The sequence below is a fragment of the Pseudophryne corroboree genome, chromosome 4 (genome assembly GCF_028390025.1).
Source record: "Pseudophryne corroboree isolate aPseCor3 chromosome 4, aPseCor3.hap2, whole genome shotgun sequence".
Taxonomy (NCBI): Eukaryota; Metazoa; Chordata; class Amphibia; order Anura; family Myobatrachidae; genus Pseudophryne; species Pseudophryne corroboree.
In genome coordinates this window covers 394,277,600-394,302,613 of record NC_086447.1, presented here as the reverse complement: position 1 = coordinate 394,302,613, position 25,014 = coordinate 394,277,600, and the positions used below count along the sequence as shown (strand labels likewise).

At 42.0% G+C, this 25,014-nt stretch overlaps 1 protein-coding gene across 1 annotated transcript in view; it reads right to left on the bottom strand.

The window, feature by feature from the left end:
• The window catches only part of GFRAL (GDNF family receptor alpha like), a 121,593-nt gene extending 97,092 nt beyond the window's left edge, over positions 1–24,501 (bottom strand). The window contains exons 1-2 of the mRNA XM_063919654.1: positions 24,429–24,501; positions 10,360–10,494 (exon numbers count right to left, since the gene is read on the bottom strand). Of these exons, the coding sequence (XP_063775724.1) occupies positions 10,360–10,494; positions 24,429–24,450 (157 nt within the window). The 5' untranslated portion in view covers positions 24,451–24,501. The remainder of the gene's footprint in view (positions 1–10,359; positions 10,495–24,428) is intronic.
• Between the last annotated feature and the right edge of the window lie 513 nt (positions 24,502–25,014).

Below are 25,014 nucleotides of genomic sequence, written 5' to 3'. Positions count from 1 at the left end.
GTATACTGGTGGTCACTGTGTCAGCAAACTGCAAAACTAAAATGCACCACAGGTATAGAATGTAGATGGATAGTATACTTAATGACGACACAGAGGTAGGTACAGCAGTGGCCTTCCGTACCGTACTGCTATATATAGTATACTGGTGGTCACTTTGTCAGCAAACTGCAAAACTAAAATGCACCACAGGTGTAGAATGTAGATAGATTGTATACTTAATGACGACACAGAGGTAGGTACAGCAGTGGCCTTCCGTACCGTACTGCTATATATAGTATACTGGTGGTCACTGTGTCAGAAAACTGCAAAACTAAAATGCACCACAGGTATAGAATGTAGATGGATAGTATACTTAATGACGACACAGAGGTAGGTACAGCAGTGGCCTACCATACCGTACTGCTATATATAGTATACTGGTGGTCACTGTGTCAGCAAACGGCAAAACTAAAATGCACCACAGGTATAGAATGTAGATGGATAGTATACTTAATGATGACACAGAGGTAGGTACAGCAGTGGCCTTCCGTACCGTACTGCTATATATAGTATACTGGTGGTCACTGTGTCAGCAAACTGCAAAACTAAAATGCACCACAGGTATAGAATGTAGATGGATAGTATACTTAATGACGACACAGAGGTAGGTACAGCAGTGGCCTTCCGTACCGTACTGCTATACATAGTATACTGGTGGTCACTGTGTCAGCAAACTGCAAAACTAAAATGCACCACAGGTATAGAATCTAGATGGATAGTATACTTAATGACGACACAGAGGTAGGTACAGCAGTGGCCTACTGTACCGTAATGCTATATATTATTCACTGGTGGTCACTGGTCAGCAAAACTCTGCACTTTACTCCTACTATATAATATTATACTGGTGGTCCCCAGTCCCCACAATAAAGCAGCACACTGAGCACAGATATGGAGTGTTTTTCAGGCAGACAACGTATACTGGTGGTCACTGTCAGCAAAACTCTGCACTGTACTCCTGCTATATAATACAGCTGCTCCCCAGTCCCCACAATTAAGCAGTGTGAGCACAGATATATGCAGCTCACTGAGCACAGATATAGAGCATTTTTTTCAGGCAGAGAACGGATAACTGGTGGTCACTGATCAGCAAAACTCTGCACTGTACTCCTCCTATATTATACAGCTGCTCCCCAGCCCTCCCCACAATTAAGCAATAATGCACAATCAAGTTCAACAATAACGGAGAGGACACCAGCCACGTCCTCTCCCTAACATTTCCAATGCACGAGTGAAAATGGCGGCGACGCGCGGCTGCTTATATAGAATCCGGATCTCGCGAGAATCCGACAGCGGGATGATGACGTTCGGGCGCGCTCGGGTTAACCGAGGCATACGGGAGAATCCGAGTATGCCTCGGACCCGTGTAAAAAGGGTGAAGTTCGGGGGGGTTCGGTTTCCGAGAAACCGAACCCGCTCATCACTACTGTATACGCACATGGGCTATAATATCCATTGCAGCTGTCACATCCCTATTAAAGTTTTAGACCCAATATCGCAGAGAGATCCAGATTTGCTGCAAGAGCCTGGGGAGTCATGTGAGCAGCTATGATTTAGTTTGTCAAGTTACTATTTGCAATCTACATTCTCTACGGGAGCAGTTTAAAACACACCAGTGAGCAAACAATAGGGAAGGAGAATTACATGTTTTAAATTATTGTGATTTTTTTATATTGTTTATAAAGCTGATATAGATTTATTTATTTCATAAATAATAGTCACAAGATATTTGGGGGTAAGTTTACTAAAGGTAAATTTGTAAACCGACCAAAATCATCCGACATTGATGTTGGATGTCTGTCAGTTTTAGGTGTCATGTGTATACCAACATCAATGTTGATCGATTTTGGTGTTCTAAACTTCATCAGTTTTCACTTAAAAACGACATAAACTGAGCACTGTTTTCCTATTGGCCAAAACATGTTATTTTTACATCTCAGGACTTTAGAAAGATTCACCAAACAGACAATTAGCACCTCAGATGGAGCCAATTAATATAACACTATAGTATATTTTTGGATTGTGGTAGGAAAATGGAATTCCTGGAGGAAACACACACAAGCACCTGGAGAATATACAAGCTGCAAACAGTTAGGGCCATTCTGGGACAAAGCAGGATAGCCAGTTAACACACACACATTTTTTGTTTTGCATTACACACCACCTGCACATTCATGGAATAAAGGTGGTGCCTATTTCTAGGTGGTCTCAGCCTACTGTATGTTGTATGTGTTTGCAGTTTATAGTTCCCAGGACATTAGGTGTACCTGTAATACTATAGAAGGGTACCATCAGTTCATGCCACTGTGACTCCTTGCTGGGAAAGCAGATGCAGGTCTTACAGAGTTAAATAAGGACTCCCATGTCCTGTGTGAGGTGCCTGCTAAAAGTAGCCCCTGATATGTCTAGCACTTTACCAGCCTGTTGCAAAAAATGCAGGGTATGTAGTAGCTTGTGCAGTTCTATAAAAATGCATAGCACACAGGACCTTGTGCAGACATGACCAGAGATGTGTGGCGGGCACTTTTCGTATTTTGTGTTTTGGATCTGGATCCCCACTCATGTTTTGGATCTGGATTGGCTTTGCCAAAACCACCCTTTCGGGTTTTGGTTTTGGATCTGAATGATTTTTGAAAAAAAAACATAAAAAAAAACTAAAATCACAGAATTTGGGGGTAATTTTGATCCTACTGTATTATTAACCTCAATAACATTCATTTCCACTCATTTCCAGTCTATTCTGAACACCTCACAATATTGTTTTTAGGCCAAAAAGTTGCACCGAGGTGGTTGGATGACTTTGCTAAGCGACACAAGTGGGCGGCACAAACACCTGACCCATCTAGGAGTGGCACTGCAGTGGCAGACAGGATGGCACTTTTAAAAACTAGGCCCCAAACAGCTCATCATGCAAAGAAGAAAAAGAGGTGAATGAGGTAGCTGGATGGCTAAGCTAAGCGACACAAATGTGCAGCACAAACACCTGGCCCATCTAGGAGTGGCACTGCAGTGTCAGACAGGATGGCAGATTTAAAAAATAGGCCCCAAACAGCACATCATGCAAAGAAGAAAAATAGGTGCAATGAGGTAGCTGGATGACTTTGCTAAGTGACACAAGTGTGCTGGAATTTGCCCAGATGTAATGCATGCAAAATATTGGTGGACTTATTCGGCAGTACCCATGAACTAATACGGTAATACCCCTGGACTTACACGGCAGTACCCCATGACTTATACGGCTGCACCACTGGCATGGACTTATACGGCAGTACCCCTGAACTTATATGGCTACACCACTGGACTGGACTTATACAGTAGTACCACTGGACTTATACGTCAGTACCCCTGGACTTATACGGCAATTCCCCTGAACCTATATGGCAGTACCCCTGGACGAATACGGCAGTACCCCTGAACTTTTATGGTTGCACCACTGGACTAGAATTATACGGCAGTACCACTGGACTTATTCGGCAGTACCCCTGGACTTTTACAGCAGTACCCCATATCATATATGGCAATACCCCTGGAATTATGCTGCTGCACCACTGGACTGGACTTATACGGCAGTACCACTGCACTTATACGGCTGCACCACTGGACTGGACTTATATGACAGTACACCTGAACTTATATGGCAGTACCCCTGGACCTGTATGGCAGTACCCCTAGACTTATATGGCAGTACCCTTGGACTTATACGGCTGCACCACTGGACTGGACTTATACGGCAGTAGCCCTGGACTTATACGGCAGTACCACTGGACTTATACGGCTGCACCACTGGACTGGACTTATATGTAAGTACCCCTGAACTTATACGACAGTATCCCTGGAGTTATAAAGCTGCACTACTGGACTGGACTTATACGGCAGTACCCCTGGACTTAAACAGCAGTACCCCTGAACTTATACAGCAGTACTTCTGGACTTACACGGCAGCAACACTGGACTTATACGGTAGTACCCCTGGACTTAAACGGCAGTACCCCTGGACTTATACAGCAGTACTTCTGGACTTACACGGCAGTAACCCTGGACTTATACGGTAGTACCCCTGAACTTATACGGCAGTACCCCTGGACTTATACGGCAGTACCCATGAACTTATACAGCTGCACCACTGGACTGGACTTTTACAGCAGTACCCCTGGACTTATACAGCTGCACCACTGGACTTATACGGCAGTACCCCTGTACTTATACGGCAGTACCCCTGAACTTATATGGCTGCACCACTGGTCTGGGCTTATATGACAGTACCCCTGGACTTATACAGAAGCACCACTGGACTTATAGCAGCACAGGACACCAACACTGGACTGATGCAGCACAACACAGCACCACTGCACTGGACTTATACAGCAGCACCACTGGACTTATGTCAGCACAGGACACCACCACTGGACTTATGGCAGCACAGGACACCACCACTGGACTGATGCAGCACAACACAGCACAGGACTTATACGGTAGTACCCCTGGACTTAAACGGCAGTTCCCCTGGACTTATACAGCAGTACTTCTGGACTTACACGGCAGTAACCCTGGACTTATACGGTAGTACCCCTGAACTTATACGGCAGTACCCCTGGACTTATACGGCAGTACCCCATAACTTATACAGCTGCACGACTGTACTGTACTTTTACAGCAGTACCCCAGGACTTATACAGCAGTACCCCTGGACTTATACAGCTGCACCACTGGACTTATACGGCAGTACCCCTGTACTTATACGGCAGTACCCCTGAACTTATACGGCTGCACCACTGGTCTGGGCTTATACGACAGTACCCCATGACTTATACAGCAGCACCACTGGACTTATAGCAGCACAGGACACCACCACTGGACTGATGCAGCACAACACAGCACCACTGCACTGGACTTATACAGCAGCACCACTGGACTTATGTCAGCACAGGACACCACCACTGGACTTATGGCAGCACAGGACACCACCACTGGACTGATGCAGCACAACACAGCACCACTGCACTGGACTTATACAGAAGCAGCACTGGACTTATGGCAGCACAGGACACCACCACTGGACTTATGGTAGCACAGGACACCACCACTGGACTAATGCAGCACAACACAGCACCACTGCACTAGACCAGACTTATACAGCAGCACTGAACTTATGGCAACACAGGACACCACCACTGTGACTGGACTGATGCAGCACAAGACACCACCACTGGATGGATGCAGCAAAAGACAGCACTTGAATGACACATAAGAGCAGATTGCCACCCCACATGCAAAAACCACTTTTCCACACAGACACTGAGGAGACACATCCTCTCGCTGCACTCTCCAGGACTGGAATGAAAATGGTAGCGATGCGCGGCTACTTATATGGAATCCAAAACCTGCGAGAATCCGACAGCGGGATGATGACGTTTTGCCTTGTTCTGGTTTCTGAGTCTGGCGGGATAACCCGAGCCAGACTCGGATCCTGGCTCGGGACATGATGTTTGGTAGGGTTCAGATCTCAGAGAACCAAACCCGCTCATCTCTACACATGACCATGCAGTGTCTGGCTTAAGCTGAGTCTTGCCAAGGTCATACAACTTTATTATGTTGGAACGATAGAGGCAGACCATCTGCATGACCTTGCCTGCAGACAATGCATTTAGATTTAACCACGCACAGAAGAAACTTACCTAGGCCAGCATAGGCTCTGTGGTACCTCAATAAGCTACTGCTGTTCCTCTGATTTAGGCTCCTGGGTCCACTCAGTCAGGTGGTTATGTGCATATCCAGGGCTGTATCTAGGAGTCTGAGGGCCCCTTGCAAAGTACAGTAAGAGACTGGTGCCCTCAATATTTTAAACAGGGAACCACTTTCAAAAGAGGGTATGGTCTCAAAGGAAAGGAGTTCCCCAGTCCAAATTATGCCACACAGTAGTGCCCCTTATTCATGTTACACCACACAGTAGACTCCCTTATTCACATTATACCACACAGTAGTGTCACTTCCTCACATTACACTACAAAGTACCCTTATTGACATTACACTATACGGTAATGTCCCTTATACACATTATGCCACACAGTAGTGCCCCTTATACACATTACACCACACAGTAGTACCCCTTATATATATTATGCCACACAGTAGTGCCCCTTACACATCATGCCCACACAGCAGCAGTACCTGTTTGACCAATGGAATGGCTTCTCAGTAGGGCACTGTGGACAGGAGTCTTGATTCTGGAGAGACATCATGACATATCTCCCTGCAGACACTGTGGGAGCTAGGGGAGGTGGAGTACAGTTCAGTCACTGCCTGCTGCAATGTATATTAGTAGCATTGAGCCTGGAAAAGAAGGAGCCAGGCACACCACTACTAATATGTATGCAGCTAGGCAATTACAGATCATGGCAATGGGCAGTTTCTCCCAAAAGGCACCTGCACTCTGTGCATTGGTACCAGCTGCACCACCCTTGTTACAGCCCTCTGCATATATTACATTTATTCAACAAATCACACTATAGCACATAAACACTTGAAAGCCAGAAATATGAAAACATAAGGTAGAAAATATATGTGCAGATAACTTATATACAATTAAAATATAAAAAGATTGCCAGATTGGATGTTAGCATTGTCCAGTAGATACATAGAAAAGGGATGTAAATGTTTCCACTTTGCAATGATTCTGCAGAAAAAGTATCTATAGCAAATTATGAGAAAGGCAACACAAACATAGGAGCATATCTGAGATAAATGGGAGCCTCAGCAGATATAAAAAGTGAAAGAAATTACAAAAAGTGGTATGAAAAACAGCCAATTATTGATACAATCTTAATTTTACTGGCACTCGGATGGTCCCTTGGCTCTCCTGAGGCACAAGTACAGAGATGCTTTTGATATTACACCACACCAGTGTATAGCCAGGTGTAGAAGCCGTAGGGTTCCCTACTGATATGGAAGTGCTGGGCCAGTGCGTGTTGCTAACGGCGGTTAAATGCCAGCTCATTCTGGCAGTAGTGCAATTGTGTTTCCTGGCTGAGTTAGAGACAGGGTAATTCTGAGTGTCCTCAGGTGGATGCTGCGATTCTGCTGTGAGTTCAGATTACAGCACATGTAGCTCTTTGTACCCAATGCAAATGTGGTAAGTCTGCAGGAAGCACTGCCGGGTGGCACCCCCCTTCCTCCTCAGCTGGTGCCCCTAGTGAGTGCCATCCCATCAAAGGGGTAGATATCCCTATGTACATTTCTCAGAAAATTGCAAAGCATACCATACATTTCTCAGAAAATTGCAAAGCATTCTAATACATTTTTTTTTCAACTATTTTTATTATAATCTCACACCGTACAAAGTAGAGATGCAACATTTCGAGACATAGAATATACAGTTAGCATTGTATAACATAATATGCAATATATAGAGTCATCCTGACAAGAGACAGGAAGTCACAGATTATTCAGTCTCATATCATATCAGGTAGAGTCTAATACATTTTTTACTAAAGCCAGAGTGCACAACATGATTGTGTCCCTTTTTATAGGCATCATTTTGAAGTTTGGTTAAATAGAAACTAGTTTAGAAATCAAATACAAACATTTGCATGAACCCCAGTGTTGTAGTTTTGGTTTGGTTTTGTAAAAAACACCCTCAAGTTTTTTGGTTCAATGTTGGCTTTGTTTTTGGATTTGGTCTTGGATTTCTTTAAAATTGATAAAACCATGTAATTTGTGGACCTGTTGTTCCTGTAGAATTATTAACATCAATAATATTAATTTCCACTATTTTACAGTGTGAAATTGCACCTTAGATCACTAGGGAGGGAATAAAATGCCATCAAAAACATATGAGATTTGGTTATTAGATCTGAGATCCAACCCCAAAGTGTCCTGAGCTGGGACTTGGTTTGACTCAAACCCCCAAAGTCCTGGTGTGCTCAGTTTTCAAGAAAACCAGATTGCTTATTTCTAGTTTCTATAGAGGCCTATAAATAAATATCGATTGCTGGTCCAATGTTCTAACTTGATCTAAAGTATTTTTTTTGTCAATTTTGTAAAAGCACTGAAAAATAGACAAAACAATGGACCAAAAAATATAGACCTTTAGTAAATTTACCGCTTAATGTCTTGAGTTTATATAAGCCATCAGTTCCCAAATTGCCACAGATTTAGACTTTTGGCTCATACAATCTGCCACTAGAAGGAGATTACTGTGAAATTAGTTTGCTCTATACAAATGTTATTAGTTGTAGTGTCTGTCTAAGAACAATCATCATCCCCATCAATATCAGCAGGGACTACATTTCTTGATGTATAGTATATATAACATGCTTATTTTTTTATTTTTTTACATAATAAACTGTGGTCATTTTCATAATGTAGGATTAAAAGATGAAAATCAAAGTTTGATTCCCTGATGACCTGATTAGAACCAATGAGATCATGCTGTGGACTTACCTAGTGCAATGTCATCCATGTCACACTGAAAACATTTCTAAACCAGTAATTTTCACAATGCAATAGTGACTTGGTTTTACATATTATTTTTTCAATTATGAACTTTCTTGGCACTTGTTTGTAACGCATGCTTATGATGGAGGACTCTATGCTTTTTACCCATTTGTTGAATGCTGGTATCTAGTTGTGTGACTGCTTAATCTTCAGTATCACTAATGTATACAACTTCATAAGCAGCTTCTGAAAACACATTCAGCTATTCAGATTGCTATGCATTGTGAACAGTTGACATTTGTTTGCCCCATTACATTTCTTTTAAATTTAATAACAATGAAGAAGAGTCAGCATAGCCTCATTCTTTTTTACTGCGTGTACCGGTATTGATTATATTTACATCCTCATCTATCGTATTATCTTGGGTCATGAAAGACAATGAATGTTCTAACTCAGTGGTTCACAACCACAGTCCTCATGTACCCCCAACAGTTCATATGTTCCAGGTCTCCTCGCAGGATTGCAAGTGAAATAATTAGCTCCACCTGTGGGTCTTTTATAATGTGTCAGTGAGTAATGATTACACCTGTTCAACTGCTAGGTGACCTGGAAAACATGAACTGTTGGGGGTACTTGAGGACCAAGGTTGGGAACCACTGTTCTAACCAATCATCCTACTAAGGATGGGACATTATCACTGTCTCATCTTGCTCATCTTCAAGCTTCTAAGAATAATCACTGGCACCACACTGTAATTCCAGATAAAGGTTTTCTTTGTCTAGATATATAACATTTGAAGAATATTTATAGTAGCTACTAGCTACTTGATATCCTTTTTATGATAAAGTATATAATAAGGTGTGACTAAATAAGGAAAGCATTGTGTCATGATTTGATACAGAAACAGAGACGGTGATAGAGAATGACAAAAGTGGCCTATGCAGTCTATAAATGTATGTGTTTGGCTCGTAAAAGAAAAACAACATAAAAAAACCCAATAGCTTTGGCCTGAGGGAGTTTTCAGAAAGTCACATTCCTTCATGCAAGTGCTACAGTATGAAATAAGTGTGAAAAGAACAGAAGTGCTAACAGAAATAAGAATAATCACAAACCATGCCATTGATAAGTCACATGTCAAAATATGTCTTACACTTAGGGGGTCATTCTGACCTGATTGTAGCTGTGCTAAATTTAGCTATGATCACTTACACTGGCATGCGGGGGGATGCCCAGCACAGGGCTAGTCCGCCCCGCATGTCAGGCCGCCCCCCCCCCCCCCCGCGCACAAGTACAAAAGCATTGCACAGCATTGATGCTTTTGTTCTTGAAAAGTAACTCCCGGCCAGTGCAGCTCCTGCAGCTGGCCAGGAGTTACTCGTCACTGCCCTGGGTCGTAGCGGCTGTGTGTGACATCATGCAGCCGCTGCAGCCTGCCCCCCGCACGGTCCAGCCACGCCTGCGTTGGCTGACTGCCCCCACAAAATGGTGGACAAATGCCGCCATGCTGCCCCTTCGCGCCCAGCGACCGCCTCTGCCTGTCAATCAGGCAGATGCAAACGCTAGGCAACGACAGCCAATGGTTGTCAGCTATATGCCGGCACACTGCAGCGCCAGTGCATGCGCAGTTCTGACCTGAACGCTGCACTGCGAAGAACTGCAGCGAGCGATCAGGTGAGAATGACCCCCTTATTCCCTTAAAAGTATAAGTAGGCACAAAAAATTTAATTATTGTAATGTATAAACATGAAGAAAGACATAAAAGTATTAAATGTGACAACATTTTGTTAATAGAAATTAGCCAATATTGTGTAATCATATGAAAATTATTCCTAATTTGTTATGAACTATTTATCTTAAAAGAATGATTTTAATATATGTCTTTGTTACCTGAATAATCACACATTCTTTCTGTTGCATTCCAGAGTCCTCCACATTCATCTTGAGAGATTCTACATTCTTCTCTCAATTTATGACAATGTAAAGGCTGAGAGGCAGGGAAGTTCAAAAGTACAAACCAAAAAGCTGTAAAATATATAATAAAATATATAATAAAATCAATCAATATTGTGTGTGTGTATTTTTATAAACTACCAGTCAAAGGTTTTAGAACACCACAATTTTTCAATTTTTTATTGAAGTATAAGTACAGCAAATAAACTGAAAGGAAGCGATAAACTGTTAGATCTTAAACAAGAGATTAGGTAAGGGAAAACTGAAAAATAATGTCAGTTTCAGGGTTATTAAATAATAACTTTTTTAAGAAACAAGTAATGGGTTAAGAACATATCACTGTTCTACAGGGAAAATAGGATTGCTTGGCCATGAAGCATGGCAGTGGACTGCTGAAGAATAAAATAAGGTCTTATAGACCAATAAATCAGAATTTTAAATCTGAATTATGGAACGGAAGGTTCCTCTGTGTGTCAGGTTAATTTACTAAGCAGCAGCTTCCAAGAGTGCCTAAGCCCAAAATAAAAGAGGGTGATTCTTTATTAGCAAAACAATACATGTTTTGCTAGTAAAAGCATTGCTGTTTTTTTTAAATATCAGTCCCTTATATTTATCCTACAGCAAGGTAACAATACAAAAATAATTTAAGTGCATTTCAAAACTACATTTAAGGAATACAAATACAGTAAGTTTGAAATCATTGACTGACCAGCACAGCCTCCAGACATAGGTGGACAAGTACTAAACAGTGATAAAAATGGAGAAGTGAGCTAGCAGAGAAGTTGTCCATGGCAACCAATCAGCTGCTCTGTATACGTTTATAGTATGCAAATTAAAAATGTTACGTCAATGCTGATTGGTTGCCATGGGCATCTTCTCCACTGGTTCACTTCTCCACTTTTATCACCAATCAACCAGCTCCTAACTGTCATTTTTAAAACACAGCCTCTGTAACATGACAGTTATGAGCTGATTGTCCGGTACTTTATCTCTCTAAGGCTTAGTTTAGGATGAACTGGACAGAATGGTGAAAGTAAAATAACTATTAAGTACACACATTTGTAACAATGTTAGGAAGAACTTTCTGAACATTATTTGATTTCCATTGTGGTAAGCATTACACAAGTTCAGCTATTATATCTGCACAGGGTGTCTACTTTGATGAGTCAAAATGATGGTAAAATTTTGAGAAACAATATTATTCTATTATTTCTTTATTTGTGCTGTGATTTAAGTACATTGAGACATTAAACGGTGTAAATTTCAATAAAAACTAGAGAAATTGGGTATTCTAAAGCTTTCTATACCCAAACTGATAACTAGATCAACAACAGATCAATGAAGAGAGAACAATTTTCTCACTATATAAACAATAAATAATGTATAATGAATTTAATTTATACAGATTTGTCCAGTAGATCTTATCGAGCTGTATAATTCTATACTCACTAATTATACTATTTATTTTCAGCTAAATCTCTAACAGCAATAACAAAAAAAGCCCACATATATGACTTGACATAAAATACAGTTTTTCTAAGATGATAACTGGATGATAGATTTACACTGTGTCAATTGGCGACAATGCATTAGGTTGACAGCCTCAGGTGCAAACTTTCAACAGGTACAAAAAGTCAACAGAAGAAAGCTCAACAGTGCTTAAGATTGACAGGTACTAACGGTAGACAGGTTCAAAAGGTCAAAATGACAATGGTCGACACACACATGATCGACACATTATTTGGGTTTTTCACATGTTCTCCCAACATTTGCATGATTTACTATCCACATGAACTACAAATTGTGAATAGTAACCTGTGGCAAGTGAAGCCAGACACCTTGTCCGAAGCACGGTGAGTGAAGTGAGCCCGCCAGGGTCTACATTTTTACTGATGCTGGTCACAGAACATGAAATATACAAGTTTTGGCCAAAAAAATCATAGACCATTTTTGTGTTGACCATTGTCATGTCGACCAAGAACATGTCAACCTTTTGTACATGTCAACTTTTGTACCTGTTGACCTTTTGTACCTGTCGACTTAATGCATGTTGACCTATTTACTGTCTACCTAGACATTGTAGATCTATTATACTACACCCTCCAGGATTGCCTGCAGCCGCCCTTACTGTTTAAAACACTTTCTAAGTACACTTGTCTGCAATCTTTTCTGAGAGAGACATGATAATCTGCCTTCTGAAGCTGACCTAATGAAAATAAAGCAATAGTAGGACAGAGATTGTACATTTTCAGCTGGTCATCTAGTTCTTGGTGGCTATAGAGAGCAGCCATCAGGGCATTTATTAAAAGAACATGTTGATCTTTAAAAATACGACATCCTATTGACACTACTTGAGCCCAAATATTAGTGTGAACTCTACTTCATGACACCATACAGTATAATAGCTCTTGTTCTCATATTTTAAATGTTTATTTTGTACTCATCTATACTCTTTTACACAGACTTTCATCTTAGCACATACACCTGATATAAATAATTGCAAATGTGAAGTATACAAGACAAAAGAGCATTTATAAAAAATTATTCATTGAAACTTTGAAGATGTCAGTAAGAGACTCGAAGATCCTTAACCAAAGACATCAAAAAGATGAGAGCTGTGTTAAAGACAGAAGGCACTGGATGCACCTGGATGTATATGTTGGCTATTAAATATGTAGGGGCTAATGCAGAGATTAACATACACCTGTCTGCAGAGCATAGCTTACATTAATTTGTACTGCACTGAGCGCACATGCAATTACGGGCAAAGCAGAGTTGTATGGATTGTGATTAGATGCAGAGGCACCGATGGATGGGGTGGGGGATGTGATCCCACTGATTGAGCCCCCCATGGATCTGTCCCTTACTAAGGAGCAAATGGTGCCCCTCCATGCAGGGCGCTACACCGCAAAGTAAGTATTATTTTTTAAGGCTTTTTTAAAAGGGGCACAGCCACAGCTCCCTTTGATTAGACCATGTCCTCCTTGCATTACCAGGGCCCGGCCTCCCTCTTTATGCCCCTGATTGCTTGTACACATGCCAGATGCCCACTGTTACAGTAGGCAAGGTTCAGTAGGTGGTGTTGAAACAACTGAGGCATATGCAGACTGGGACAAAAATACAGATTTTCCTGCACCTAGGATAGGTTATTTGCAACTGCACATTGATGATGATAACTACAGTATTTGCTAACCAGACACACATACGGAGCAAGTCACATAGCAAGATGACTACATTTCCGCTTATGGACAAATATACAATTTTTTTGCATGCACAGGTATTTGGAGCAAAATACACCCAATTTCCTTGCAACTTTGCATCAGACCCTATTTGGTGACATTGCTGTGATAACATATCGGATTCCAGTTAAACCAAAACATATAGGTTCCAACTTCCAGTGCTGTGCATATGCAAATTCTATGTAATCTAGGGATGGCCATCGGCGGGTTATCCATCGATGGGTACAATCGATGGATAACATAGATGGTGGGAAACTATCTGTGAGGGAACCACAGGTGGTTTTGACCATCGATGGTCTCCATTACTTTAGTGTTGAGCTAGCCGCAGGCCAATCAATACCCGGGGGCATGGCTTTGCGGGTGTCAGGTGTGGAGCTATGCTCCATGACTAGTGATGTGCACCGGACATTTTTCGGGTTTTGTGTTTTGGTTTTAGATTCGGTTCCGCGGCCGTGTTTTGGATTCGGACGCGTTTAGGCAAAACCTCCCTGAAATGTTTTTGTCGGATTCGGGTGTGTTTTGGATTCAGGTGTTTTTTTACAAAAGCCCCTCAAAAACAGCTTAAATCATAGAATTTGGGGGTCATTTTGATCCCATAGTATTATTAACCTCAATAACCATAATTTCCACTAATTTTCAGTCTATTCTGAACACCTCACACATCACAATATTATTTTTAGTCCTAAAATTTGCACCGGGGTCGCTGGATGACTAAGCTAAGCGACCCAAGTGGCCGACACAAACACCTAGCCCATCTAGGAGTGGCACTGCAGTGTCAGACAGGATGGCACTTCACAAAAATAGTCCCCAAACAGCACATGATGCAAAGAAAAAAGAGGCGCAATGAGGTAGCTGTGTGACTAAGCTAAGCGACCCAAGTGGCCGATACAAACACCTGGCCCATCTATGAGTGGCACTGCAGTGTCAGACAGGATGGCACTTCAAAAAAATAGTCCCCAAACAGCACATGATGCAAAGAAAAAAAGAGGCGCAATGAGGTAGCTGTGTGACTAAGCTAAGCGACCCAAGTGGCCGACACAAACACCTGGCCCATCTAGGAGTGGCACTGCAGTGTCAGACAGGATGGCACTTCAAAAAAATAGTCCCAAAACAGCACATGATGCAAAGAAAAAAAGAGGTGCACCAAGGTCGCTGGATGGCTAAGCTAAGCGACAGAAGTGGCCGACACAAACACCTGGCCCATCTAGGAGTGGCACTGCAGTGTCAGGCAGGATGGCACTTCAAAAAAATAGTCCCCAAACAGCACATGATGCAAAGAAAAATGAAAGAAAAAAGAGGTGCAAGATGGAATTGTCCTTGGGCCCTCCCACCCACCCTTATGTTGTATAAACAGTACATTCACACTTTAACAAACTCATCATTTCAGCGACAGAGTCTGCCACACAACTGTGACTGAAATGACTGGATGGTTTGGGCCCCCACCAAAAAAGAAGCAATCAATCTCTCCTTGCACAAACTGGCTCTATAGAGGCAAGATGTCCACCTCCTCCTCATCGTCCGATTCCTCACCCCTTTCACTGTGTACATCCCCCTCCTCACAGATTATTAATTCGTCCCCACTGGAATCCACCATCTCAGGTCCCTGTGTACTTTCTGGAGACAATTGCTGGTGATTGTCTCCACGGAGGAATTGATTATAATTCATTTTGATGAACATCATCTTCTCCACATTTTCTGGAAGTAACCTCGTACGCCGATTGCTGACAAGGTGAGCGGCTGCACTAAACACTCTTTCGGAGTACACACTGGAGGGTGGGCAACTTAGATAAAATAAAGCCAGTTTCTGCAAGGGCCTCCAAATTGCCTCTTTTTCCTGCCAGTATACGTACGGACTGTCTGACGTGCCTACATGGATGCTGTCACTCATATAATCCTCCACCATTCTTTCAATGGTGAGAGAATCATATGCAGTGACAGTAGACGACATGTCAGTAATCATTGGCAGGTCCTTCAGTCCGGACCAGATGTCAGCACTCGCTCCAGACTGCCCTGCATCACCGCCAGCGTGTGGGCTCGGAATTCTTAGCCTTTTCCTCGCACCCCCAGTTGCGGGAGAATGTGAAGGAGGAGCTGTTGACGGGTCATGTTCCGCTTGACTTGACAATTTTCTCACCAGCAGGTCTTTGAACCTCTGCAGACTTGTGTCTGCTGTAAAGAGAGATCCAACGTAGGTTTTAAATCTAGGATCGAGCACGGTGGCCAAAATGTAGTGCTCTGATTTCAACAGATTGACCACCCGTGAATCCTGGTTAAGCGAATTAAGGGCTCCATCCACAAGTCCCACATGCCTAGCGGAATCGCTCTGTTTTAGCTCCTCCTTCAATGTCTCCAGCTTCTTCTGCTAAATCCTGATATGGGGAATGGCCTGACTCAGGCTGGCAGTGTCTGAACTGACTTCACATGTGGCAAGTTCAAAGGGTTGCAGAACCTTGCACAATGTTGAAATCATTCTCCACTGTGCTTGAGTCAGGTGCATTCCCCCTCCTTTGCCTATATCGTAGGCAAATGTATAGGCTTGAATGGCCTTTTGCTGCTCCTCCATCCTCTGAAGCATATAGAGGGTTGAATTCCACCTGGTTACCACCTCTTGCTTCAGATGATGGCAGGGCAGGTTCAGGACTGTTTGCTGGTGCTCCAGTCTTCGGCACGCGGTGGCTGAATGCCGAAAGTGGCCCACAATTCTTCGGGTCACCGACAGCATCTCTTGCATGCCCCTGTCGTTTTTTAAATAATTCTGCACCACCAAATACAATGTATGTGCAAAACATGGGACGTGCTGGAATTTGCCCAGATGTAATGCACGCACAATATTGCTGGCGTTGTCCGATGTCACAAATCACCAGGAGAGTCCATTTGGGGTAAGCCATTCTGCGATGTTGTTCCTCAGTTTCCGTAAGAGGTTGTCAGCTGTGTGCCTCTTCTGGAAAGCGGTGATACAAAGCGTACCCTGCCTAGGAACGAGTTGGCGTTTGCGAGATGCTGCTACTGGTGCCGCCGCTGCTGTTCTTGCTGCGGGAGGCAATACATCTACCCAGTGGGCTGTCACAGTCATATAGTCCTGAGTCTGCCCTGCTCCACTTGTCCACATGTCCGTGGTTAAGTGGACATTGGGTACAACTGCATTTTTTAGGACACTGGTGAGTCTTTTTCTGAGGTCTGTGTACATTTTTGGTATCGCCTGCCTAGAGAAATGGAACCTAGATGGTATTTGGTACCGGGGACACAGTACCTCAATCAAGTCTGTAGTTGCCTGTGATTTAACGGTGGATACCGGAACCACGTTTCTCACCGCCCAGGCTGCCAAGGCCTGAGTTATCCGCTTTGCAGCAGGATGACTGCTGTGATATTTCATCTTCCTCGCAAAGGACTGTTGGACAGTCAATTGCTTACTGGAAGTAGTACAAGTGGTCTTCCGGCTTCCCCTCTGGGATGACGATCAACTCCTAGCAGCAACAACAGTTAGCCAGGAGCAGTAGGCGTTACACTAAAGGATCCATCGGAAGAATCCCAGTCAGGAGAGGACTCGTAAGACTTTCCAGTGACATGGCCTGCAGGACTATTGGCGTTCCTGTCTAAGTAGGAAATTGACACTGAGGGAGTTGGTGGTGTGGTTTGCAGGAGCTTGGTTACAAGAGGAAGGGATTTAGTGGTCAGTGGACTGCTTCCGCTGTCATCCAAAGTTTTTGAACTTGTCACTGACTTATGATGAATGCGCTGCAGGTGACGTATAAGGGAGGATGTTCCGAGGTGGTTAACGTCCTTACCCCTACTTATTACAGCTTGACAAAGGCAACACACGGCTTGACACCTGTTGTCCGCATTTGTGTTAAAATAATTCCACACCGAAGAGGTGATTTTTTTATGTAATTTGACCAGGCATGTCAAAGGCCATATTCGTCCCACGGACAACAGGTGTCTCCCCGGGTGCCTGACTTAAACAAACCACCTCACCATCAGAATCCTCCTTGTTAAATTCCTCCTCAGCGCCAGCAACCCCCATATCCTCATCCTGGTGTACTTCAACAGTGACATCTTCAATTTGACTATCAGGAACTGGACTGCGGGTGCTCCTTCCAGCACTTGCAGTGGGCGTGCAAATGGTGGAAGGCGCCACCTCTTCCCGTCCAGTGTTGGGAAGGTCAGGCATCGCAGCCGACACAATTGGACTCTTCTTGGGGATTTGTGATTTAGAAGAACGCTCAGTTCTTTGCTGTGCTTTTGCCAGCTTAAGTCTTTTCATTTTTCTATCCTCATGTGAAACTGAACCACTAGCCATGAACATAGGCCAGGGCTTCAGCCGTTCCTTGCCACTCCGTGTCGTAAATGGCATATTGGCAAGTTTACGCTTCTCCTCAGACGCTTTTAATTTTGATTTTTGGGTCATTTTACTGAACTTTTGTATTTTGTATTTTACATGCTCTCTACTATGACATTGGGCATCGGCCTTGGCAGACGACGTTGATGGCATTTCATCGTCTCGGCCATGACTAGTGGCAGCAGCTTCAGCATGAGGTGGAAGTGGATCTTGATCTTTCCCTATTTTACCCTCCACATTTTTGTTCTCCATTTTTTAATGTGTGGAATTATATGCCAGTATCAATAGCAATGGCCTACTACTATATATACTGCGCACAACTGAAATGCACCACAGGTATGGATGGATAGTATACTTGACGACACAGAGGTAGGTAGAGCAGTGGCCTACTGTACCGTACTGCTATATATTATATACTGGTGGTCAGCAAACTGTGCAAAACTGAAATGCACCACAGGTATGGATGGATAGTATACTTGACGACACAGAGGTAGGTAGAGCAGTTGCCTACTGTACCGTACTGCTATATATTATATACTGGTGGTCAGCAAACTGTGCAAAACTGAAATGCACCACAGGTATGGATGGATAGTATACTTGATGACACAGAGGTAGGTAGAGCAGTGGCCTACTGTACCGTACTGCTATATATTATATACTGGTGGTCAGCAAACTGTGCAAAACTGAAATGCACCACAGGTATGGATGGATAGTATACTTGACGACACAGAGGTAGGTAGAGCAGTTGCCTACTGTACCGTACTGCTATATATTATATACTGGTGGTCAGCAAACTGTGCAAAACTGAAATGCACCACAGGTATGGATGGATAGTATACTTGATGTCACAGAGGTAGGTAGAGCAGTGGCCTACTGTACCGTACTGCTATATATTATATACTGGTGGTCAGCAAACTGTGCAAAACTGAAATGCACCACAGGTATGGATGGATAGTATACTTGACGACACAGAGGTAGGTAGAGCAGTGGCCTACTGTACCGTACTGCTATATATTATATACTGGTGGTCAGCAAACTGTGCAAAACTGAAATGCACCACAGGTATGGATGGATAGTATACTTGACAACACAGACGTAGGTGAGCAGTGGTCTACTGTACCGTACTGCTAAATATTATATACTGGTGGTCAGCAAACTGTGCAAAACTGAAATGCACCACAGGTATGGATGGATAGTATACTTGACGACGCAGAGGTAGGTAGAGCAGTGGCCTACTGAACCGTACTGCTATATATTATATACTGGTGGTCAGTAAACTGTGCAAAACTGAAATGCACCACAGGTATGGATGGATAGTATACTTGACGACACAGAGGTAGGTAGAGCAGTGGCCTACTGTACCATACTGCTATATATTATATACTGGTGGTCAGCAAACTGTGCAAAACTGAAATGCACCACAGGTATGGATGGATAGTATACTTGACGACACAGAGGTAGGTAGAGCAGTGGCCTACTGTACCATACTGCTATATATTATATACTGGTGGTCAGCAAACTGTGCAAAACTGAAATGCACCACAGGTATGGATGGATAGTATACTTGACGACACAGACGTAGGTAGAGCAGTGGCCTACTGTACCGTACTGCTATATATTATATACTGGTGGTCAGCAAACTGTGCAAAACTGAAATGCACCACAGGTATGGATGGATAGTATACTTGACGACACAGAGGTAGGTAGAGCAGTGGCCTACTGTACCGTACTGCTATTTATTATATACTGGTGGTCAGCAAACTGTGTAAAACTGAAATGCACCTCAGGTATGGATGGATAGTATACTTGACGACACAGAGGTAGGTAGAGCAGTGGCCTACTGTACCGTACTGCTATATATTATATACTGGTGGTCAGCAAACTGTGCAAAACTGAAATGCACCACAGGTATGGATGGATAGTATACTTGACGACACAGAGGTAGGTAGAGCAGTGGCCTACTGTACCCTACTGCTATATATTATATACTGGTGGTCAGCAAACTGTGCAAAACTGAAATGTTCCACAGGTATGGATGGATAGTGTACTTGACGACACAGAGGTAGGTAGAGCAGTGGCCTTCTGTACCGTACTCCTATATATTATATACTGGTGGTCAGCAAAATTATGCACTGTACTCCTACTATATACTACAATGCAGCAAAGATATGGAGCGTTTTTCAGGCAGAGAACGTATAATACTGGTGGTCACTGGCTAGCAAAACTCTACACTGTACTCCTCCTTTATAATACTGCTAGTCCCCAGTCCCCACAATAAAGCAGTGTGAGCACAGATATATGCAGCACACTGAGCACAGATATGGAGCGTTTTTAAGGCAGAGAACGTATAATACTGGTGGTCACTGGTCAGCAAAACTCTGCACTGTTCTCCTCCTATATAATACTGCTGGTCCCCAGTCCCCACAATAAAGCAGTGTGAGCACAGATATATGCAGCACACTGAGCACAGATATGGAGCGTTTTTCAGGCAGAGAACGTATAATACTGGTGGTCACTGGTCTGCAAAACTCTGCACTGTACTCCTCCTATATAATACTGCTGGTCCCCAGTCCCCACAATAAAGCAGTGTGAGCACAGATATATGCAGCACACTGAGCACAGATATGGAGCGTTTTTCAGGCAGAGAACGTATAATACTGGTGGTCCCTGGTCAGCAAAACTCTGCACTGTACTCCTCCTATAATACTGCTGGTCCCCAGAATAAAGATATTTGCAGGCCCCTGAAAGTTCTGAAACAAAGTGAGATGATGCCAGCCACATCCTCTCAGTATCATTTCCAATGCACGAGTGAAAAATGGCTGCGACGCGCGGCTCCTTATATAGAATCCGAATCTCGCGAGAATCCGACAGCGGGATGATGACGTTCGGGCGCGCTCGGGTCAACCGAGCAATACTGGAGTATCCGAGTATGCCTCGGACCCGTGTAAAATCGGTGAAGTTCGGGGGGGTTTGGATTCCGAGGAACCGAACCCGCTCATCACTATCCGTGACCCTCACACCCTGGAGAAAACAAAATAAAAAATATTTGATAGCCCTTATCATCGATGTTGGGAAACCATCTGGTTCTCCCCCATCGATGGTAAAAGTAGTTACCATCGGTCATAGACCTTCAATGATTTATAATCGTTGATGGTCAATGGCCATCCCTAATGTAAGCCACACACAGCACTTGAATACGATTTTTCACAGTTTCATGCCAGTAGCACTTTTTCAGTTGATAAAGTAAAGAGAGCAGAAAAATTGGAGGAGGGTTACGGTAAAACAGATCTGCTTTCCACTCTGCATTATACTGTAAGGGCTCATGAAAGTGTTTTATTTACCCCTGATTATGCCAGCCATGCCATTTGTATGAAATAAATAGTAACTCTCAAATGATCTTTTTTTAATGATACTCTTCAATTAATGTTTTTCTGTTATAGTTATTAATCCAGATATGTCAAACTCTTTATATGCATCATAACTTATGACAAATTATTATCTACACAACCATCTGGGTTGTTCAAAATAAATGGACTGAAAGTCATAAAAAAGGTAATTTTTTTTATTTGTCATCATAAAAAAGAGGTCAGTAAAAATCAAACCCTCTTCTGACAGTGCAATATATGATCATAAAATCACATCAATGACTCAGAGAAAGATTTTCTGCCATTTGCTTCCAACCCAGAAAAACATTTTATTCACTACTTTCAGTATTCAACAAAATCTGATACACAGAATCAGTATAATACGTCTGTAAAATCTTTCCAAGGATTGAGATTGAGATGACTGTAAATATAAAATAAATCTGTTATTATTTGTGTGTGCAAATTGTAAAATACTTGCTGAGCAGAACTGAAAGTTTGCTAAAAAATGTACTGTCTACAACAGAAGCCTTAGGCGTGAATGGGTCCCTTCGTGCTCAACTGTAGTCATTCCTGAAATCTGTATTGAAATTGCCAAATTCCAAATAAGACTAAAAAGAAACCAATTCAGGCGCTAGTAAAACTATTATATTGTTTATACAATTAATTATTTCTCACTGTGATCAGAGCTGCAGACCAAGTCAAGCTGCGTCTGTGTTCACACAGCTAAATTAATTAATGAAGCTGAGAGACTGGCAATCTCTTACTTTAAAAATAGAGATAGACAAAGGAAAAAGTGACTGTTTACGCTATAGTATTGCAAGGTGCATATATGAATAAAAACACTTGTATAATAAACAACCATCTGGTTTTATTTCAATAATATCTATATCAAAATACCCATATAAAATATCATAAATACAAATTATATGTGAGCTCACTTTATATCTGTTTTAGATCCATATAAAGTTTATGTATACATGTCTTCCAACATTAATTCTATATTAGACGTCCAATGTTGTAAAAAAAAGTCCCGCGTTTTATACTACTGTGCATATGTAGGAAACTTTCAAACAGCTGTATATTGTTTCTCCGATTTGAACCACAGTCTCTTGTGTGGAAATAAAGGTGAATTTTAAAGCATTATCCCACAGTCTATGTGCTGCTCAATTAGCATGTAAATGCAGCTTACCGCTCCAGCCTTTTGGCAGACACTAGTGAAGTCCTTCGCTGTGCACAGCGGTGGGTGGTAACCATCTCTCACCCGTTCGTGTCAGCTCTGGCTGATGATCCCAAAGGCTCGGTGTGCTGGAGCCGCTTGTATATGGACGTTGTGCAGGAATGACTCTTACCGTCAGCTGGCTGGCCGCGTCCCGGTTAATGGAAGCCCAGCTGGAGGTGCAGGTGTGTAGAGTTGCGTCAGCCATCCTTAGCTCACAGCTTGTTCAGCGGATCTCTGTGTGGAATAAACCTTATAGAATGATCAGCAAATTCTCTGCTAACGCGTTTCACACCTGGGTGCTTTTTCAAAGAGTCTTTGGAACCTCTTGGAAAAAGCACCCAGGTGTGAAACACATTAGGAGAGAATTTGCTGATCATTCTGTAAGGTTTATTCCACACTGAGATCCACTCAACAAGCTGGGAGCTAAGGACGGCTGACGTGACTCTACACACCTGCACCACCAGCTGGGCTTCCATTAACCGGGATGCAGCCAGCCAGCTGATGGTAAGAGTCATTCCTGCAAAACCTCCATATACAAGCGGCTCCAGAACACCGAGCCTTTGGGATCATCAGCCGGAGCTGACACGAACGGGTGAGAGATGGTTACCACCCACCGCTATGCACAGCGAAGGACTTCACTAGTGTCTGCCAAAAGGCTGGAGCGGTAAGCTGCATTTACATGCTAATTGAGCAGCACATAGACTGTGGGATAATGCTTTAAAATCCACCTGTATTTCCACACAAGAGAATGTGGTTCAAATCGGAGAAACAATATACAGCTGTTTGAAAGTTTCCTACATATGCACAGTAGTATAAAACGCGAGACTTTTTTACAACATTGAATGTCTAATATAGAATTAATGTTGGAAGACATGTATGCATGAATTTTATATGGTTCTAACTTCTAAGACAGATATAAAGTGAGCTCACATGAAATTTGTATTTATGATATTTTATATGGGTATTTTGATGTGATATTATTGAAATAAAACCAGATTGTTTTTTTAATATACAAGTGTTTTTATTCATATATGCACCTTGTAATACTATAGCGAAAACAGTAACTTTTTCCTTTGCCGAATTCCAAATAAACAATATTAGAATTATTTAAGAAATCATGAGAAAAATATGTAATGCAGTTGTCAGTGATTAAAGGATTTTTAGTTTATATTTATCTTTTTTATGTCTTTGCAAACATTTACTGTTTCTTTAATGGCTGGGAAACGGCATTTACCATGGCTTGTAGTTACATAATAAAAGCCTTGTTGCAGGGACTTTATTTACATAGCTTAAAGTATCTTTGTTAGATGTTCTAAATATGTTCATTCAGTAATGGTTTATCAAATGGAGAAGAATACTAGTCAATGCACTCTGGAGCTCAAAGAGCACCTGTTAAGGTAAACGTCTCTGTTTTCATAAGGCACAAAAATAAATAGGAATTTAACCATGCATGAATTCTAAAAGCAAGCAGACACACCTGACATTCAAAAATAAAAAAAGCCATTTAAATCTCACTTCAGTAATACTGTGATGTAGCCTTCACAGTAGTTTATTCATGCTAAATAGAACAAAAGGTTAAATAAAATAAGAAGCAACAATAATAATTATTTTCTTAATAATGTTCAATCGACAACATTTAGATGATCAATCTGATACCCAGTAATATAATTAGTATACAGCACCTTTAATAATGGTACAGTATATATAGTAGCTTTTAAAATGGTTTATTTTGTTGTTGTTATTATTAATAATCTAAATAAATATATATATATATATATATATATATATTTTACACATCAGTACAGGGCAAGTTTCATACACAATAAAAAGTATATTGATTCGGTTACCTGTGCAGCAGATGTACTTCATCGCAGTTCAGAGTGTATCCAGTGTCACTGGTGAAGTGCATGTGTCTAATGATTTTGAGTAAATAGAGAACAGATAGGATTTCAGCACTGTTGTAACAGAACAGCTCCAGCCCACAGGACCTTTAGCTGAATGCCTGTCATTAGTCGTTCTTAATTTGTGGGCATGACACAAATACTAAACACAAACTGTAAAGATAGTAATGATTTATTTTTAAAATTATTGCTAAAAATTCAGAATAAAGGAATAAATATACATTTTTTTTAAAGCTTTTTTCTAAAACTAAATAAAAAGTTCCATAAATAGACACATTGGGGTAAATTTACTAAGGTGGGAGATTTTTAGAACTGGTGATGTTGCCAATAGCAACCAATAAGATTCTACTTACCATTTATCTAGCTGCTTCTAGCAGATAATAGATATAATCTGATTGGTTGCTATGGGCAACATCATCAGTTCTAAAAATCTCCCACCTTAGTAAATTTACCCCATTGAGCAAAATGTTTAAAAATCACAACATTTTTTTCTACAAGTGATAATAATTAGCAAACTACTGTAATGTTGGAT